Source organism: Hyperoodon ampullatus (assembly GCF_949752795.1).
Source record: "Hyperoodon ampullatus genome assembly, chromosome: 8".
Classification (NCBI taxonomy): domain Eukaryota; kingdom Metazoa; phylum Chordata; class Mammalia; order Artiodactyla; family Ziphiidae; genus Hyperoodon; species Hyperoodon ampullatus.
Window position 1 is genome coordinate 108,788,051 of NC_136921.1, and position 18,412 is coordinate 108,806,462.

General features: G+C 42.9%; 1 protein-coding gene across 1 annotated transcript; it reads right to left on the minus strand.

The window, feature by feature from the left end:
• Positions 1 to 336: 336 nt before the first annotated feature.
• Positions 337 to 16,746, minus strand: DDX18 (DEAD-box helicase 18). The gene is made up of 15 exons (XM_079710044.1): positions 16,590 to 16,746; positions 14,715 to 15,098; positions 12,076 to 12,216; positions 10,515 to 10,650; positions 10,058 to 10,158; positions 9,738 to 9,937; positions 9,532 to 9,646; positions 7,248 to 7,387; positions 6,351 to 6,512; positions 5,867 to 6,019; positions 5,106 to 5,219; positions 3,601 to 3,657; positions 3,098 to 3,275; positions 1,813 to 2,041; positions 337 to 557 (listed from the first exon to the last, which is right to left on the minus strand). Exons 1-14 carry the CDS (start codon positions 16,672 to 16,674, stop codon positions 1,899 to 1,901), a joined length of 2,109 nt encoding a protein of 702 aa, XP_079566170.1. The 5' UTR covers positions 16,675 to 16,746; the 3' UTR covers positions 337 to 557; positions 1,813 to 1,898.
• Positions 16,747 to 18,412: the final 1,666 nt, after the last annotated feature.

Consider the following 18,412-nt stretch of genomic DNA (forward strand, 5'->3'; position numbering starts at 1 on the left):
TGCAGATGGCGCTGCACTGACCTCGTGATCTGATTCTAGTGACCGCTCCCCCACATTTGAATCCTGGCCAGGTTGGTCAAGTCTGGTTGTCTGAATGTCCCTAGGCTGGACCAGCCTGCCAGCAGAATTGCACACAGGACTCCCAGCAAGTCCTGAAGTAAGCCGTTATCGTAGTAAGGACAACCTTTCCACCTTCTGTTTATATACTTTTGTCACAAATGACAAAATAGGCACTAGACACACTGAGACAAGGAGAGCCAGTGTGGGACATGCAGGCATCCAGAACTCAAATCCAGGCAGACCAGGCAAGGTTAAAGCATAGTAATAAATGAGATATAAAGTTGATGTAATTATTTAATGACAGGAAAATAATGTTATGAAACAAGATGGTTACAAATAGTTGGTAAGGATGACTTACTTCACCTTTGATTAAAAAAATTAAAATGTATACAAAACACTGGAGGGTTATGTATCAAAATACTGGCAGTATTTACTTCTGTTCAGTGATTAAATATTCTTCTCTTTGCTTTTGTGTGCTTTCTGAAACACGATTATTTCTGAAACAAAAAAGAATAGTTACTGGAAAGAGAAACAGTTATTAAATGCCAGAAGCCCAGCAATCAAGGCCTGACACCCAGGACCTGTCCAGCCAGGGGGACAGTGGTCGAGCCCAGGTGTGGGACAGAATACCATTCCTTCCTTTTCCTACTGCAGTGCTGTTCGCCAGATGGTTTCTTCTACACTTGATAGTAATATTTAATAGGAATCTATGAATATGAACTGGTACAACAGCAAAATGATGCGAGCAACTTTGGTTTTAAACAACTACAAAATGTAATAACCATTCTTAGTTACAAAACACACTAGAAATAAAACATAAAACACACCAGAAATCAAAAGTTCCTACAACAAAAAACCCCATCTGACTAAACCACTGACTTCGTTGCTCATTCTGATGTGTGTTCATTTTCAATTTTCACCATAAATCTATTTTTGTTTCATGGATCTAAAAGAGGCAATTTTTCTCAAAAAGATGCTCTGCCTTCTAAGTACTGTGAAGAGTTGGAAGGGCTCACCAAACTCCAAACCACTTCAAACAAACAAGTTTGACTGAGGAGTGTCACCATTCTCTGTGCCTTAAAAAAAAAAAAAAAAAAAAAGTCTGCTAAGTTACCAAATGGAGAACAGCAGAGTATTATACCTGTAAATGAGGCTCGAAGCTCTCAGATCCCATCCCCACCCAACCCTCCATGTCAGGACTGCTGGGGCGCTTTACTCAAGTAACAGTGACAACCCGTATTTCTTCCTCTTAAAAAAGTAAAATGGAGAAAGGATCATTGTTTTAAAATCCAACATATAAAGAAAACAGTGCCACCTTTAACCGGAGGTGCTTCTTAGGTATTTCCCAAAGCCCTCTGCCCTTTTACGTGGCAGCATTTTCAGGAGGGGTCAGAAAACTACTGATGGTCCAAGAAACAATGAAAGGTCCAAGAAACAACCAAAACCAAAAAAATAAACTGAGATAACTGCAGCTGTCCAGTGTCACCTGCCCTGTCTGGCAGGCTGACACAGCACCCTAAGCCATACAAATCTTCAGACATCAGGAAGGAAAGGTAACAAAAGAATTACACTAGAAGAGTAACCAGTTTTGGGAAAAAAAGATTTAAACTTAAAAACATTCTATCATCACAAAGACTAAGAAGATCCCTTGCTTTGTCCTTGGCCAATCAAGAAATACTGAACTGTTTTATATCCCCAAAGAGGAGACCCACTGGAAATATCAGTGCCAGCGCCCCAAGTCAATTCACACACTTGTTAGATGAGTCCCAAATCCTACGGCGACAACAATCCCTTTGTTAGAGCAAGAAAAAAAAATCCATTTCAGGACAAAGGCGTCTTCAGTGAGAGAACTGCCTGCCGTCAGATGGTTTCTTGCTTATGTGCTTGAAGATCTTGGACTTCTCGACTTTTCTGGCTTTCTGGTAGCCGAAGCCACCGCCGCCGCCCCTTTTTTTAAGTTTGCCATCGTTGCTGTTCACGTCTAAAGGGGGATGTTAAGGAAATCAAGCAACTCAAAGACAAGGACTCCAGTCTACCGCCTGCAGAACCAGCCAGCTGTACCCCAGGGGCCCCACCACCCCTCCCCAGGCCACGAACACATGTGAACATTCCAGACAATCAGGAGTGGCCACGTAACTGTGGACTGAAACTAGCAGGACAGATTTTTAAGCCCAGTGTAATACTTGTATTATTCTTCCACGCAATGAAGCCGAAGGGGTAAATCGGTAAGTGTGTAGGAACACATTAAGAAATACTCCCAGTGTCAAAATGAAATGACTTTCACCTCTGCTGGGAGCTGATTCAGAGGCGCCTGACCGAGTGGAGTTGCTCTTCCTGTCACATGGGGACTCGACATGTGTTCACAACGGCAGACATCCACTCAACGCTCCCGATGCAGACGGCCACCCAAACTGTGGTCCTCCAAGTCCCCTTGGGAGTTTCTACCAGTGTTAACGAGTGGGCCTCACTCTAGCTGGTTGTTTCTTCTGTTGAAAATGTGTAATAAAACACATATTACATATCATAACAGAAGCAACTGGACGTGTTCCCTTTGCCTTTTATCTGGAGTAGCACTTAGGTTATTTTCTTTCACTGGTCTTGTGACTTCCTTGCATGAAATGCTTCAATGACCGAGAGGATAAAAGCCCTCTGAGAGGTTCCATCTTGTCTTCAGCTTCTGCAAGGTATCCCGCTCCTCTGTGCATCCTGTATACTGGAGCCACACAACCGCCAAGCCCTGCCCCTCTGAGCTTCTCCCCAGAACGTACAACTCCCCCTGCTCTGTCTGCCACTCAAATTCTGCTGTCTTTTTTAAAGCCATGAACTGTCTCGCTTCTGTAGTCTCCACCCTGACCATTAACCCCTGCCCACCCCATGTGAGCACTGACAAGAGGTCAGTGACCAGCCTGAAGGCCTGGGCCCCTGCAGGCCTCAGCCAGAGCAGACACACCAACCCAAGTGCTAAGCCCCAAGGCCCCCGGTCAAGCCTCTGTCCCTTAGTGCCTGGACGAATTCATAACCACAAAGAAAAGGATACTCAAATCCACAAAAGGAGGCACCTTGAAACCAAAGGACAGAGCAACCTGAGGCAAGTTTAAGTTATTAACATTAAAGATCTGTTTCAGCGAATGGGAATCATATGCTCGAATGTATGACTTATATGCTTCCTGGGCTGACTTATGAAGGAAGTAGTTCTTTTCAATCAGTTTTTCAAGCTGAAACAGAAACAAATATTGCTTTTAATGAAATAAAAAAGCACATCATATAAAACATTTGTTCCAATACACTTGCTCCAAGCTCTGTAATATCTGCAAAATCAGGCTGCAGTTAAGAATAATGACAAAATTCTTGTAAGATACGGACTGAAACAAGGTAGAGAGCTCTGGAATGTGGTCACCAGCACAACAAGACACCGAAACAATCACTCAGTCCAAACTTCTCACTTTATGAAAAGGGAGACTCGGAGTACAATGACTGTCAATGAGACACTACAAAGGTGGTGCTGGGATGACCCTTCCTCCCCACCTCTGCCCTGCATACCTGAGACTGAATATCAGAAACTTTGGACCAGGAAAACTCAAATTCACTTAATGGAACCTAGAAAACAAAAGTACGCAGATGAGTAAAGCAGGATGGCTCTGCTGCAGCTCGTCAGGCACTGAAGCGATGAAAGGGGACAGGCCTGTGGGATCCCATGGGCCAGACATCTGCTTGTCTCCCAATGCCAATGCGAAAGGCTTACCTTCCCTCTGCTCACTGCACAGGAATCATGCTATGGAACCCTCTTGAAAGAAGAGGCGAGAAACCGGCAGGGGCAATAAATCACTAAAGCCCTTTCTCTAAACGAAGATCTCTGTGGATGCAACGTGATGAAGCAGCTTGAAGCTTCTAGCTGAAGGAACCACTAGCCCTTCTCTCCAACACCACACTGCCCTGTGACTGGGGTTTATGATACTAGGTCACAATGATCACAACTCCTACAGGAAGGATATTTCTTACCAGTTCTAACTTATTAGATGACTGGGAAAGTGCGAGACCGGTGCTAGATGCTGGGGGAAAAGAACAGCTGCCCGAGTCACGGGCCCTGCCACCAGGGAGCCTGCAGCCTTGGGGGGAGACAGGTAAGTGATGAGACAACTTGACAAGCACCCGTGCTGGGGGGGACATGAAGGAGGGCTGGGCCTCCCAGAGGAGACGGCAGCTAGCGGAAGCAGAGGCTATCTGAGAGCCAGGAAGCAGGCATCTGGAGAAAAAGTGCAAGGGCTGATGGGAATCCCAAGGAACTGCTCCATGATGGGGGCAGTGGGGGAAGGAAAATCCACCAGGCGACACTGTGCCAGTGAAGAGGCAAATGTTAGGCAAGACAAGGCCCGACAAGCATTCTCACGACCTGGCAACAGAGAGGCCAAAGCCCGATTAGGGCGGACTGGAGACCAAAATCAGAGGAGTTGAAATATAACCCACTTTTCAAAACAGCAGACTGAGGAAAGGCGACAGGCAGTAGCCATGCTGGACCTAGTGATAGGAGAGCGGGTTTAGGGTTGAAGTTATTTTTTTTTGTCAGACACTTGAGATGGTAAAGAGCTAACTGCCAGGGAGGGACTGAGTCAACGAATTAGGGCCCGAAGGAGGAAGAGGTAGGAAGGAATGGGCTCCCTTGGCCTCGGGCGAGGTGCAGACACCAGGGTGAAGACACGTGGAAAAGGGCTGCAGCAAGGGAGCAGAGATGACCGGTGTGAGGGAGCTCACTCACAAGGGGTGGAGGAGGTTTCAAACACGGCTGGGGGGACGAGAGCGGAGACTGGGGATGGGACGCACCCTGCGCGACACAGAGCTCAAGAACGGGGCCTCGAGGATAGTTTTCTGCTCACATTCCCTGGGGGCGACCCACATAAATCTCATCTGCTAAACTGCTGTAACAACTGTCCAAACAGCATGGCGATGATGCAGGACTCCTCAGACACACCTAGAAATGGTGCTTAAGGCCATGTGCACCGGTAACCAATCTGTCCCCAGCTTAAGGTTTTCCAAGTGAAGGTCTTTACCTTGGACTGCTTCAAGTAGCGAAGGAAACCCAATTCTTCAGGGCGCAAAATGAGCAAGGCATGCCCTCTGCCGTTCAGGCCTCTGGCTGTTCTACCCACACGATGAATGTATTCCTTTGGTGGAGAGAGAAAACCTGAAGTAATACACTGGTTTCCATGGCAACCTGTGGCGATCTGCACGTCCAGAACTTGCACGGTAGTGGACGGCAGCGTGCCAGCACATCAGTGTGAGACGGTGCCCACCTCCACCTAGTGGCGCCACGCAGCCCATGACCATGCTCCCCAAAGCTAGTCCCCCATTCCTTCTGCAGGGAGCATCCCCACAGAGGTAACAGAGCCATGCGTGGGGCCAAGGAAAGCTAGACAGAACATTCACATTAATTCTATGATCTCATCAAATGACTATTAAGTGTGCTTCAACTTCAAAAGGGCTTTGGGAAACATACTTAAATGCTGGCTGACAATTTATATAATCTATTGTTTGTTGAAATACCCAATAAAACTTACTTTACTACATATACTAAAGAACGGTATCTATCTCTGTAAGCAAATTTTATTTCCTTCTGACACCTACTGCTCTTAACAGATCCTTCCAAGCATACAACTCGCCTAGCTTAAGTCCCACTGACACCTCTGCAATCTCCCTGCACACACCCCCTTTGGGTCCTGCAAAAGCCCTCAACACTGTCAGCATCAGAGAAACACTGCAGTCACTGCACCCTAAAGGGATATCCTGTGGAATGTGGTATTTCTCACGGAACCTTGGGGTCATCCGGAGGGTCATACTGAACGATCCAGTCCACTTCAGGGATATCCAGCCCTCTAGCTGCCACGTCTGTACACAGCAAGATCCCCGAATCGGCATTGCAGAACTGGAAGAACGTGGTCGTACGCTTGTTTTGTTTCTGCCTCCCCTAGAATCAAAACAAAACATCCATTGGAACAGAAAACTTGCAGTTGTTTGTGGGAGGTCTCGATGTAGAATCCCCAAGCTGTGGAACTAGTACCCTGCTTTATTTCCAGTTCATAGCCCGTCCTACCTCCTCAAGGGACGGCGCCCGCTCCTCCTGTCTGGTCGCCGCCCCTCCTCCCCCAGCAAAGCTCCCTCCACACAGGCTCAGTCACCCACTATCGCCCAAACTACTCAGAGCTATGTCTGGAGGAGACAGCAATACCTCAATCCCCACAATCTCTATAACGTGATAAGTGTAACCTGTTTTTAATAAATTCATCACCATCACTTACATGAATGGCCAAGACAGGCAAATCGATGTAGTTCAGCAACTCGTAGTGGTATTTCACGGACTTACAGGATGAAAAGAAGACCATCAGTTTCTTCTTCCGGTTCTTCTTAAGGAATGTAAAGAGGAGGAGGAATCTCTTTTCGGAAGGACAGACAACATATCCCTAGGAGAGGTTCATGTGAACAGACACAAAATAATCAAATGGACATTTTCAGCTTCATGAGCTAATATAATCTGATGGAGAGCACCACTGTTATGCCTCACCTACAGCAAAATTACTGCCGTCATTATAACAATGCATTCCTAAATATAAGACTAATTTTAACTCTTTTGATTCCTTTTATTGGCCACAATCACTGGATACTAAATACTTTCCATATTTCTGAGACTACTGGTTATTAAGTTCTTGTAATCATAATATACCAATACTTCTATTAACTGGAACCCTCAAAGTGTATCAATGATTCATTTTTAGAAGGTCCTTAACAGCAATATCTCAAATAACCACAGCTTAAGTGCACTGTCCTAAACACGATAACAAAGCTGGGTGAATATATTTTTAAAAACTAAACAACCAATGAAAGGTTTTAAAGCTAAAGTGTTATAGGAAACATATCATTCATCAGAAGACTCAACCTTACAGCTCTATTTTTAATCAACCTAGTCTGGATCTCTGTCACCTCATTTCCACAGTGAGGCACCTGAAACCAGCCTCTCCGCCTTCTAACTCACCTCACATCTTAGCACAAGAGATGATTAAACAGCAAAATGTTTTTTACTCCTCTAAAATTGGCAGTGATATTTAGTTCATTGACCCATTTGCTTTCTCGACGACCCTCCAAACACTTGCAAGGAAACACCAACGATCCTTAAAATTGAAGGTATTGACAAAAAGTACCTGCTCAAGACCGTCCACGGTTGCATGAGCTTTATCGTCATCAACACCAACATACAAGGGCTCCTTTTTCAGAGAAATCCTTGCCAGGTCTTCAACTTTTCGAGTTTGTGTGGCAGAAAAGAGCATGGTCTGTCTGCGGGCTGAAACACACCCACAGAAACATAACTCAGATCCTTCAGGGAACCTTTAGAATTGCTTCACAACTAAAAACGTTCTCAGTGGAACTATCAGAAATGAGAGACATGGTATCACTATAAGTAGTAAGAAAGGAACAACATGGACAACTTTATGTCTAGACATTTGACAACTAAGATGAAATGGACAGCTTCCTTGAAAAAGAAACTAGTAAAGCTTGCTCAAGAAGAAATAGAAAACCTGAATAGCCTTGTATCTATTAAGGAAATTATAGTTAAAATCTTCATGTGAAGAAGACTCCAACCCCAGCCTCTGCTGGTGAAGTCTATCAAACACTTAAGAAAGAAATATTATCAATATTTCATAAACTCTCCAGGACATTGAAGAGAGCTTCCCAACTCATACCTTTTACAAAGTTTTAGCAAAGTGAATCCAGAAATATATATAAAGGATAATGCATCATGACCAAGTGGGGTTTATTCTAGGAATGCAGCGTTGGTTAACAGTTGAAAATTCACCAATATAATTTACCATATTAAGAGACTGAAGAAAAACATCTGATCATTTCAATAGACACAGAAAAAACATCTGTCAGAATTTAACATTTATTTCTGATTTAAGAAAAATCTTAGCAAACTAGGAACAAAAGGGATCACCCTCAGTCTGATACAGGGCATACAGATCTAGAGCATCTACAGCTAACATCATACTTAATGGTGAAAGACTGAATGCTTTCCCACCTAAGATCAGGAGTAAGACAAAGATGTCTTCTCTTGCCAGTTCTACTCAGGATTATACTGGAGGTTCTGGCCAGCTCAATCAGGAAAGAAAACAATTAAGTGAAAAATTTTATCTCACAAAGATATGAAAAAACCTGTACACTGAACCCTGAAACACTGCTGAGAGAAATTAGGGAGCTAATAAACGAAGATCTACCTCATTCACGTGTTGAATCAACATTGTCTTCCACCAATGATCAATATTCAGTACAATCCCAAGATCCCCAGAGATTAACAAACTGATTCTAACATTCATATAGAAATGCCAAGGACAAGACCAGCCAAAACAATTTTGAAAACGAACAAAGTTGGAGGGTTAACACTACCTAATTTCAAGACTTAATAGTAGGAACTGGAAATTCCATACACTGCTGATGGGGATGTAAACTGGTACAAGTTAAGCATGCACCAGCCACTCCATTCCTAGGTAATCACCCAACAGAAAAGGAGATATACGCCCACAAAAAGAGGTGTAGATGGATGTTCACAGCAACTTCATTTGTAGTAGACCGAAACCGTTAACAACACAGTCGTCCATCAACAGTTAAATGGATAAACAGGTTGTGGCATATTTATACACTAGAACGCCACTGAGGAATAAAGCAAAGAACTACTGATATGTGTAACGGCACAGACGAATCACAGAAGAATTTGCTGAGCACAAGAAACCAGACAAAAAGAGAGTTACACTGCATATGAATCCCTGGAAAATGCAAACCGATCTACAGTGACAGAAAGCATATCGATAGTCACCTGTGAGAGGGATGTGCGTGGCAGCTGTTGGAAGTAGGGGACGGTGAGAAGGAGGGATTACAAAGGCGCACAAAGAAGTTTTGAGGGTTATGGAAATGTTCACTGTATTCACTGTGGTGATGGTTTCGAGGTGCAAACAGGACAAAAACGTATCAAATCATACATTTAAAATATGTACAGATTTTATGTTAATTATACCTCACTGAAGCATTAAAAAACCAATTGTATAATGTACTGAACCATGGTGTTTTTATAGACATAAGCAGTTTACAATGTTTCAAGTACTATAACCAAGGTATGTACCACTCAAACATAACACAGAAAGCAGCAAGTTGATGGCTACCCAGGAGACATGAGACGGGGTGGCGGGGATGGACGGGAACGAGACGCACGTTAAGGCTGTTCAACTTGCAGGACAGACTCTCAAATGGCAAAACCACTGCATTAAATCACTAGTGAGAGTGATGCTTATGCTGAAAACTACATCTGAGGGTGACTGGCACAACCACTTCACGTGCTAAACTAAAATTCTGACATTAGTAGTTTTCATACAGGAAAAACTCTCATTTACTTCCAGCAGCTACTCGGCAAACCACATGCAGATGCTACCTACTTACTTGGCAGAAGTTTAATAATTTGCTTTAATTCTTCTTCAAACCCAACATCCAAGATACGATCAGCCTCATCAATAACCAGACACTGTAGGTTTTTATACATAAACCCTGGGGTATTCTGACAAGACAAAGGACAAAGAAAAACTGTTAGCTGTCAAGTTTATGTTTCACAGACAAAAGATGGGGACCACACAACAGTGTTCTCTTACCTGCATATGGTCCAGGAGACGGCCTGGTGTGGCCACAATGACGTTGATCCCATTGGCAAGCTTCTGTGCTTCAGCAGATCTGTTACTGCCACCCATTATTAACCCATACGTGTGAACATGGTGTGTCATCAGCTCCTTAAGGACACCAAAAGTCTGCATGGCCAGTTCCCTAGTAGGTGAGAGAATAAGGACTCCTGTTCCTAAAAAGCAAAACAGGATATACAGTGAAAGTCAAACTGTAGTTATCACCAGGAGTCCACCAACAGCTACAACAGACTTCCAGCGAGATACTGGCAGAAACAATGGGACCACAGACTTACCATTCCTGGGCATGAACTTTAACTTAACAATGAGTTCAACTGCAGGAATGAGAAATGCCAGGGTTTTGCCACTGCCTGTTTTTGCAGCTGCTAGAAGATCCCTAAAAAATAAAAAAGAAAAGGAGAGAGACATTTAGTCTACTCGTTCAACAAGCACCATGTACTATCACACGTTTTAGGCACTGAGGCTGGATCATAACAAGAAAAAAGTCCCCATCTTCTCTATCTCTGAAATCAATCATGTGGGTTAAATACTTAACTCAAAAATAAGAATTGTGCTAAAATCAGAAGTGAACAGTTTTCTCCAAACATCAGTAAATAAGCTAAAGCCTTTAACGAAGGTTGGGTATGTTACCCAACACGGTGCAAGGTGAATAGAACATACTGGTATTTTATTTCCAAACTACTAGCACTAAAAATAGAGATACTAATGCCCAAACCTCAATGTTAATCATACCTGCCCTCCAGAAGTGGTCTGATACTTTTATGCTGAATTTCAGTCATGTTTGTAAAGCCCATTTCTTTTATTGCCTTCAGAGTGTTCTCATTGACAAGATTAGCCAGAGAATCAAACGAAGTATCCTCAAAAGCTCCTGAAGAGAAGACAGTTTATCATTAGCAAATTTATCTTTCCTTAATAGTTAATATTGCTAGTTTCCTAAATTAGTTTTGCTGATTGAAAACATGACTGGGTTGGTGTCAAGCTTAGAAGAGCTTCTTCCAGTAAGAAAATAAACCCCAACCATTCCTATAAAAAAACCTTATACTTTTGAAGTTTCTCCACTGCTAATGGCCGTGTGATGTAAAGTCCAGAGCCTATACTGTAAAAAATAACAGACGGAGAGGGACTTGTATGAAATGAAAATGCCAAGGTGGCGGGAAGGCGAGAGGGGAGAGACGGGGGCAGAGTTCAGAGAGAAATGAAATGTTTAAGAAATGAGAAATAAAAAGTGAAAGCATTCAGTGTAATAAAAACTGAATACGAAATCAATCAAAATAGTAACTCTCACTCCAGAAAGACAACTGAGAAGAGTCAGATGTAGCCACAGATGGTTAGACTGTACCCATGTATCAGGTGTACTGTGGTTCTCCGGCAGGGGGAGGCATCAGGATCACCCGGGAGCTCCCCGCCCCACACGTGCCCTGGCTATAACCCAAGTTTTGGCAACCTTGACACCACTGACATTTTGGGATGGGTAATTTTTTGTTGTGAGAGGCTGTCCTATGCATTATAGGATGTCCTGCAGCATCACTGACCTCTGCCTACTGGATGCCTGTAGCCTGCCCCCAGTTCTGACAACCAAACATATTGGTGGCCAACCCTCATGGTTTGCCTGGGACAGAGGTTTAAGGGATGCAGGACTTTGAATGGGAAAACTGGGATGAGCCGGTCACCCTACCTGGGAGGTAAAATCACCCTGTTTGAGAATCACTGCCATAACCTTTGCAATTTTGATTATGGAGATTGGGTGCTGGGCCTCAATTATTTTAATAACCAAAAAACCCAAACCAAACAACCCAAGCAACCGCTAGACATTTCTGGTTAGGAGCAACTGATTCTAGCCTAAACGCTCGACTTTACAGGTAAAGAAATAGAGGCTAAAGGAGGTGACTCTGGCACCAGCCCCTCAATAATGTTAATTTCACCCTTCTCTTTCAGTACTGGAGCCAGTATTGAACCTCTGGGCTCCAGACCTCCGGGCCCATGATTTTCCTGCTACAACATGGAGTGAGCTTTAGAAAGTGACAAACCAAAGGAACAGAGGGCCCCAAGAACTATTCGTGTGCCTGTCAGAATATTTAGTGTTAGAAGTAAAGAAAAGGGGAAAACAGAGAAAGGAACAACAAAAACTAAGGCACACAACGTGGAGGATCAAAAGCAATAGTTAGATAGAAAACCACTTCTTGTCAATACTTATTGTTTCCAGGTAAATTAAAAGCCACAACTGAACCTTTAAATACTATAATCCGAGGAGGCATGACATTTTAGAGAAGATCTGGAAAACACTGACAGCTACCTGTCAGTCCCAGGGGCAGGCTGGGCACCATGCTGTCATCGTCCTCATTGTCTGGCTTCTCCACACTGTTTTCTGTTTCTTCAGGAGCCTGGGCACCATCTTCAGAGTCGCCTTTGTCTTCAGTTTTTGCTTTTTTGGAATCTTTGGATTAAAGGACAAAGCCCCCCACAATTTTTTTCTTAAAATAAGAATACCAAATGAGACCACAAAATGAAAGATGTGTGATGCAAAAAGGCATATTTTCAAAAGCTTAACATATTTTAAGTTTTAATTTGCTAATAATCTCTTTTTCCTGATTAAAAAATCTGGCTATATTAAAAAACCCAGTGGGATGCACAGATTTGTCAACAAACTTTACTTTTTAGGCTTCTTAATACATATTCTTTTACTGAAGTATAGTTGATTTACAATATTGTGTTGGTTTCAGGTATACAGCAAAGTGATTCAGTTCTACATACATATATGTATATACTGACATTCTTTTTTAAAAGTTCTTTTTCATTGTATTGAATACAGTTCCCTGGGCTATACAGTAAATCCTTGTTCTTTGTTTTATATATGGTAGCATGCATCTGTTAACCCCATACTCCCAATTTATCCACCCCCCTTCCCCTTTGGTAACCATAAGCTTGTTTTCTGTCTGTTTCTGTTTTGTAAGTTCATTTGTACTATTTTTCAGATTCCACATATATGTGATATCATATAATATTTCTTTCTCTGTCTGACTTACTACTTATATATTATACCATCTTAAGTGAGCAAGAAATTTTTTATAAGCTGAACAATTTAAGTATGTTAATCACACCCAGTTCTATAAACTTTACTGAAAAAAAAAACAAGGTAAAGTCATTAACGTTTTTTAAAAAAACTTGTAACAAGCACCGGTTTTTCCTCCTATGCCATTAAACATAAATTTTCTATAAAAGCTAATTTTGTTTTAAAGGGGAACAGAAACACAAAAGGCTCTTCATGTTACCAGAGGCAGACTACAAAGCAAGAGCAACAATCTACTTAGCTGGGCGATAGAAACTGGCCTGTTCCTTGAATGTAAGTGGTGAGAGGAGGAGAGGGAAGGCCTCCTGGCTTTTCATTTCTACATCCACAACTTTTGTAACACAGTCCCTTAAACTACCTTTCCAGTCTTACCTCCCATCATGCTCTTAAATGTTCCACTCTGGGCCAAATGGCTTAACTACCATACTGGGCTTTTACAAGTTTATGGCAGTTAGTGATGCTAGTTAGAACAGAATTGACCTAAACCAGAACTCAGGACTCTTTGTAGCCCAGGACTGGGCTCTTGCTTGGACCTTACTAACACCCTTCTGGGAAATGGTCAACACTGCAGGACCCACACGTTCAAAGGCCATGGATATTATCAGCTGGTCTTCAAGGTCTATTACTTCTGTTTTCCTTAAAACAGTTCTTAAAGGTTACCAATAGGATTTAAACTCCCAGCCCTGTGATTCAATGCTTGAGAGAAGAAATAATATCACTTCCTTAGGCATACTCAGAACAAGAATCCTAAGGGCACTAATCATTTTAGAATAGGATTACAATCACTTTAAATCAAAACTGTAATGTCTAATCCTCATGCTTTTCTCTATCTTATTTCACTTTTTGTTTAAACGATTTCTCATAACTTACGAATGTATTATTGCCTGTAGGCAGTAAAAAGACAGCCATGCATGCTTGGAAAATTCAAAGTGTCTTTCTAAATGAAACCTTTATTTCAGACAAAAGATGAATAGGATATGCTAACACAAGTGCTGGCAAACTTCTATAAAGGGCCAGACTGTAAACATTATAGGTTTTGCAGGCCATATGGTCTCTATCACCACAAAGGCCAAGTAAAAAAATGGGCATCTCAGTGTTCCAATTAAGCTTTATTTGCAAAAAATAGGCAGAAGGCTGAATAGTTTGCTGACACCTGTCCTATCTTGTGTTGAAATCTCTGCTTGCTCACATTTCAATTAAAATGCCTATTCTTTCACCTAAGCTTATTCCATCCAAGAATCTTGCAAAAGATAATAGCCCTGCCTCCCCAATCCTGGCCATTCTACTCACTTGGAAATTAACGTTCCATTTATTCAGAAGTTTCCTAACTGCTATTTTATACACTTTGCATATCCAAGTTATCACTAAGTTGCCTTTCAAAGGTAGGAATTTATTGTAGGAAAAAGGAATGGGGCAAAAAAGACGTAAATGAAAAGAATCACTAATGCAAAGTCCTTGATACATAAAGACCCAAGATAGATTCTACTACCAGCCCAGACTTCTTTAGTGTCAGTAATTCCACAATTCTCTTTGGAAACAGGTAAACCTAAAATATTTTCCATAAGATCTTACGGAAAAACTCGAATGAACTTTTTGGCCAGCCCAATACTATGTCATAGTACGTTGTGTTTATCATTAAAAGCTCAGATAGTTAACTGCCAAAGAAGAGCAGTATTTTGAGAAACGTTAAACTGAAGCCCCCGCCCCCCCACCCCCCCAATGTCTGCTTTAGCTACCAGGCTATTTTCTCGTATGCCAGTAAGTACAGAGGAGTCTTGCGTGTCATGTGGACATAAGAAGAAGAGAGGAAAAGCAGAATGATAACTTGAAAACCTGAATAGCTTAAGTTCAAAGACAATACATACCAGGCCCAGCATCATCCACTATTTTTCTCTTTTTCTTCTTCTTCTTCTTTTTCTTTTTTGATTCTGAATTGGGAGACTGCATTGCTGCTTCCCCACTGGTCAGTGTGGTAGATTTCTTGGAGGATTTTTTAACTTTTACATTTTCCACTGTTTCTTTAGGTGAGTCTCCATTTTGGGCTTCTGACCAGCCTGCATTCATAGACTGTTTTAGGAATTTTTTAACTTTTCCACCTACTACTGCTTCTTCAGAGATGTCTCCATTTTGGGTTTCTGACAAGTCCACATTCACAGACTGTTTTAGGGACTTTTTAATTTTTCCACCTCCCACTGTTCCTTCAGACACATCTCCATTTTGAGTTTCTGACAAGTTCACAGCTGAGGCCCCTGTTTAAAAACAGAACACACATAGTGACAAAGAAGGAGAGGTTTACTTAGAAACACTGGTATCCCAAATGAGAAATGTCATGGCTTCCAGGACTGAAATGATTTAGTTTTTACTTCTCTGTCATGTATATTAAAAGACAACTTCCAATTTTACAGTGTTCTACTGCAGGACAAATAAATTAAAAAAGAAAAAAAAAAGGGAAAGCCGCATTGATTTTTTAACTTCAAAAACCACATCTCTGTCCATAAGGAGTTAAAAGTGTGTAACAGGAAAACTTCAGTGAGGTTAAATAACAGATGGAGCCAATGTTACTTACAAAATATACATTCTAATATTAGGTATTTGACAAATATACTTTCCTAGGCATCAGTGAATTGAAAATTCTGTTGATGTAACCACTTATTTGTCTTGATATTTATCATATATAAATGCCTAAGGCTGTCTTTACAAAAGTTTCTTTTTGTATACAGAAGAAGCACCAGCTTTTGTTACTTTTAACTAAGAAGTAGTTAGCAACGCTTTGTTATTCTATAGGAAATGGAAATATAAAGGAACTTCAAAAACATTATTCCTAAAACCCACACACCTCTTCTCTCCTCCAGGGTTTCTTTCAATCAACTAATCTCTGCAGAAAACCAGCTAGTGTAAAGCATTATGCCTCCAACACTGCCCTAGGGGGCTTCCGTATTATACAGGACCAAAAAAGGTTAACATAACTACAGGATGTCTGACCCACTGTCAGGAAGTTAGGACTGTAAATGAGGTAGGTAAAGAAAAGTGACATTCAGGTAAAATGCTTTTCATGGAGGTCTTTAAGGATGCAAATACGGAGAAGCTCTTGAGAAATTTATAACCTAAAGTTAGGGGTGACAGGAAGACAGGGCACGAGATTACGCACATGCGTATGATATGTACAAAAAGACACTTTAGGAGCTGAAAATGATGAAGTTCTTCAAGAGTCGAAACAGAGGGCAGGTGGGCAGGGGAAGGCAAGGGTATCAGGAATGTTCTGTGAAGAGCGACACCTAGCTTGTTCTGAAGCGAGAGACATGAGATAGATGATGTGAAAGGAAGATGCGGGGAGGTGAGAAAGTCCCACGTGCCTGATTGGAAATGGGGGTTGGGGATGACCCTAGAGGTGGTGAGGAAGTCAGAAAGGGAGAGTGGAAGTGGGGCAGGCTGGAAACGAACTCTTAGAGCCTCCTGCCCGAACTCTGTAAGGACAAACTGCTGCTCAGAAAGGGCAGATCTGGGGACACGCGGAGAGTCGGCATCTGCGCGGGGCCCGACGGGAGGCCGCCCCAGGCTGCCTTTCCACGCTCCGCAAGCACGCGCGCTCTGCGGGGACGCTGCCAGCGCTACATCGGGGCCGCAGGGCCTCCCCACCAGCGCCGCTCGGCCGCTCGGCCCCGCGGCCGACGCAGAGCGCCACGGCCCACGTGCTGGTTCCCTCCGCAACCCAGGCCGCCGCGAAGCTCAGCGCATCTCACCCTGGAGCTTTAGGTTTCGCTGTCGCAATTTGAGGTTCCGCTTCTCGATCTTCTTGCGTAAAAGTTTCATCGGTAAATGAGACATGTTGTCGGTGAAGCGCCTTCACGGCGGCGCCACAACCCGGCTTCTCTGCTCTCCCCGATGACGTTACTTCCTTTCCGGCCACCCGAGCGCAGTTCAGTCAGCCGGAAATACGTCACAGGAGCGCTCGCGGTCGGCGGAGCGGAAGTGGGTCCGGAGCGGAAATGCTTCCGGGCGCGTGCGCCGTCTTACCCTTGCAGAACGGATTCTCTGCAGCGCCTTCTAGGGGAAGGTAGGACTGGCCCTGCACTGTGTTCCTTCGCATTGTGCCCGAGCCAGCAGAGCACTGGGGACATTTGGTAGTTTGAGCTTATCCCGGGGAAGTGGGAAAAATCAAGGCCGAGCAGAGGGCCTTAGGGAGTCTCCATTCTTACGCGGGTCTCTTACTGTTGTGGCCTCTCCCGTTGCGGAGCACAGGCTCCGGACGCGCAGGCTCAGTGGCCATGGCTCACGGGCTCAGCCGCTCCGCGGCATGTGGGGTCTTCCCGCACTGGGGCACGAACCCGTGTCCCCTGCGTCGGCAGGCGGACTCAACCACGGCACCACCAGGGAAGCCCGGGAGTCTCCATTCTTATGTTCCTACCCTCTTTGGATCCTGGACGATTTAAGTTGAGTAGTACCTAAATTTCGTAGATGTGTGTTTTCAAACTTGTTTGACTGCTCTCCTTAGTGAGAAATACACTTTCCATGTCACTTGCTACCCAGTAATCCACACATAAATATAACATTTCTCAAAGCAATACCCTAACTCTTGTTTCACTTTGATGTTTTTCCTTCAATACCGTTCATCCCATCCTAAATTCTGAGTCCGTAAATATTCTAATTAGAATGCATTTAAATTGATTTTACTACTCTATTAAAGGATTGACTGCAGTTTGAAAAATGAAGGTTTATAATCCCCAAAGCTCATACCCACAGACCCTTCAGAAGTCAGGACAGACATTACAATCTGGCTGGCCAGTAGACAATTTTGTGTGTGTGGAAGAGGGTACATTAAAAAAAAAATGTTGCCAACATTAAAAATTTGGGATAGTTCTTGTAGAAATTCACATTTTTCTTTAAAAATTGGTCCTAATGGGCTCAAATTCCCCTTGGCAATAATCAATTTGAGCTGAACGATAATTGGAAGGGTTAATGAAAGCTAGAATAATTTGTTCACTTGGAGTGGCAGAGCATGAGCTCATAGGGATTAGACATAATCATAGGGAAAAAGAGAGAGGGAGAAAACTTGGGAGGAAGTGTAAACAGAATGTAAATAAACTGACTGAGAAATCACATTGAATTGGACTAGAAATTGAGACAAACCATGATGTGCTTAAGTTGTTACTAATTTGGTGGGTTAACAGATGAGTCAGAAATTTAAGCTGGCACACACGCACAGACACACACACACAGACACACACACAGACACACCCACCCACAGACAGACAGACACACACAGACACACACACAGATGTACATACATACATACACACATATCTCAGTTTAAATATATATATGGCAGTTTAAATTGATATATATCAGTTTATATATTTGTCTATATACATTGTATTTTTTATACTTAGAATTTTTTTGTATATTATGAAGTTTTGACATCTTAAAAAACTCTTTCTGGCTGGAGAGAGATTGCTCCTCCAGGGGCTAGCCAAGTTTTAGAGATAGCAAAAGACTCAGCCAGGAGTATGCCTTTAATATGCAAACTAAGTAATGCAGAGCCATACCTCCTCCATCTGACCCGTGT

Coding starts and splice junctions, on each gene's coding strand:
- DDX18 (XM_079710044.1), bottom strand. CDS start 16,674: ATGTCTCATTTACCGATGAAACTTTTACGCAAGAAGATCGAGAAGCGG. Junction 6,513..7,247: donor CCGTGGACGGTCTTGAGCAG/GTACTTTTTGTC, acceptor AACCTCTCCTAG/GGATATGTTGTCTGTCCTTC. Junction 2,042..3,097: donor GCCTCCTTTTGTGGATTTGA/GTATCCTTTTCT, acceptor ATCCCCCTTTAG/ACGTGAACAGCAACGATGGC.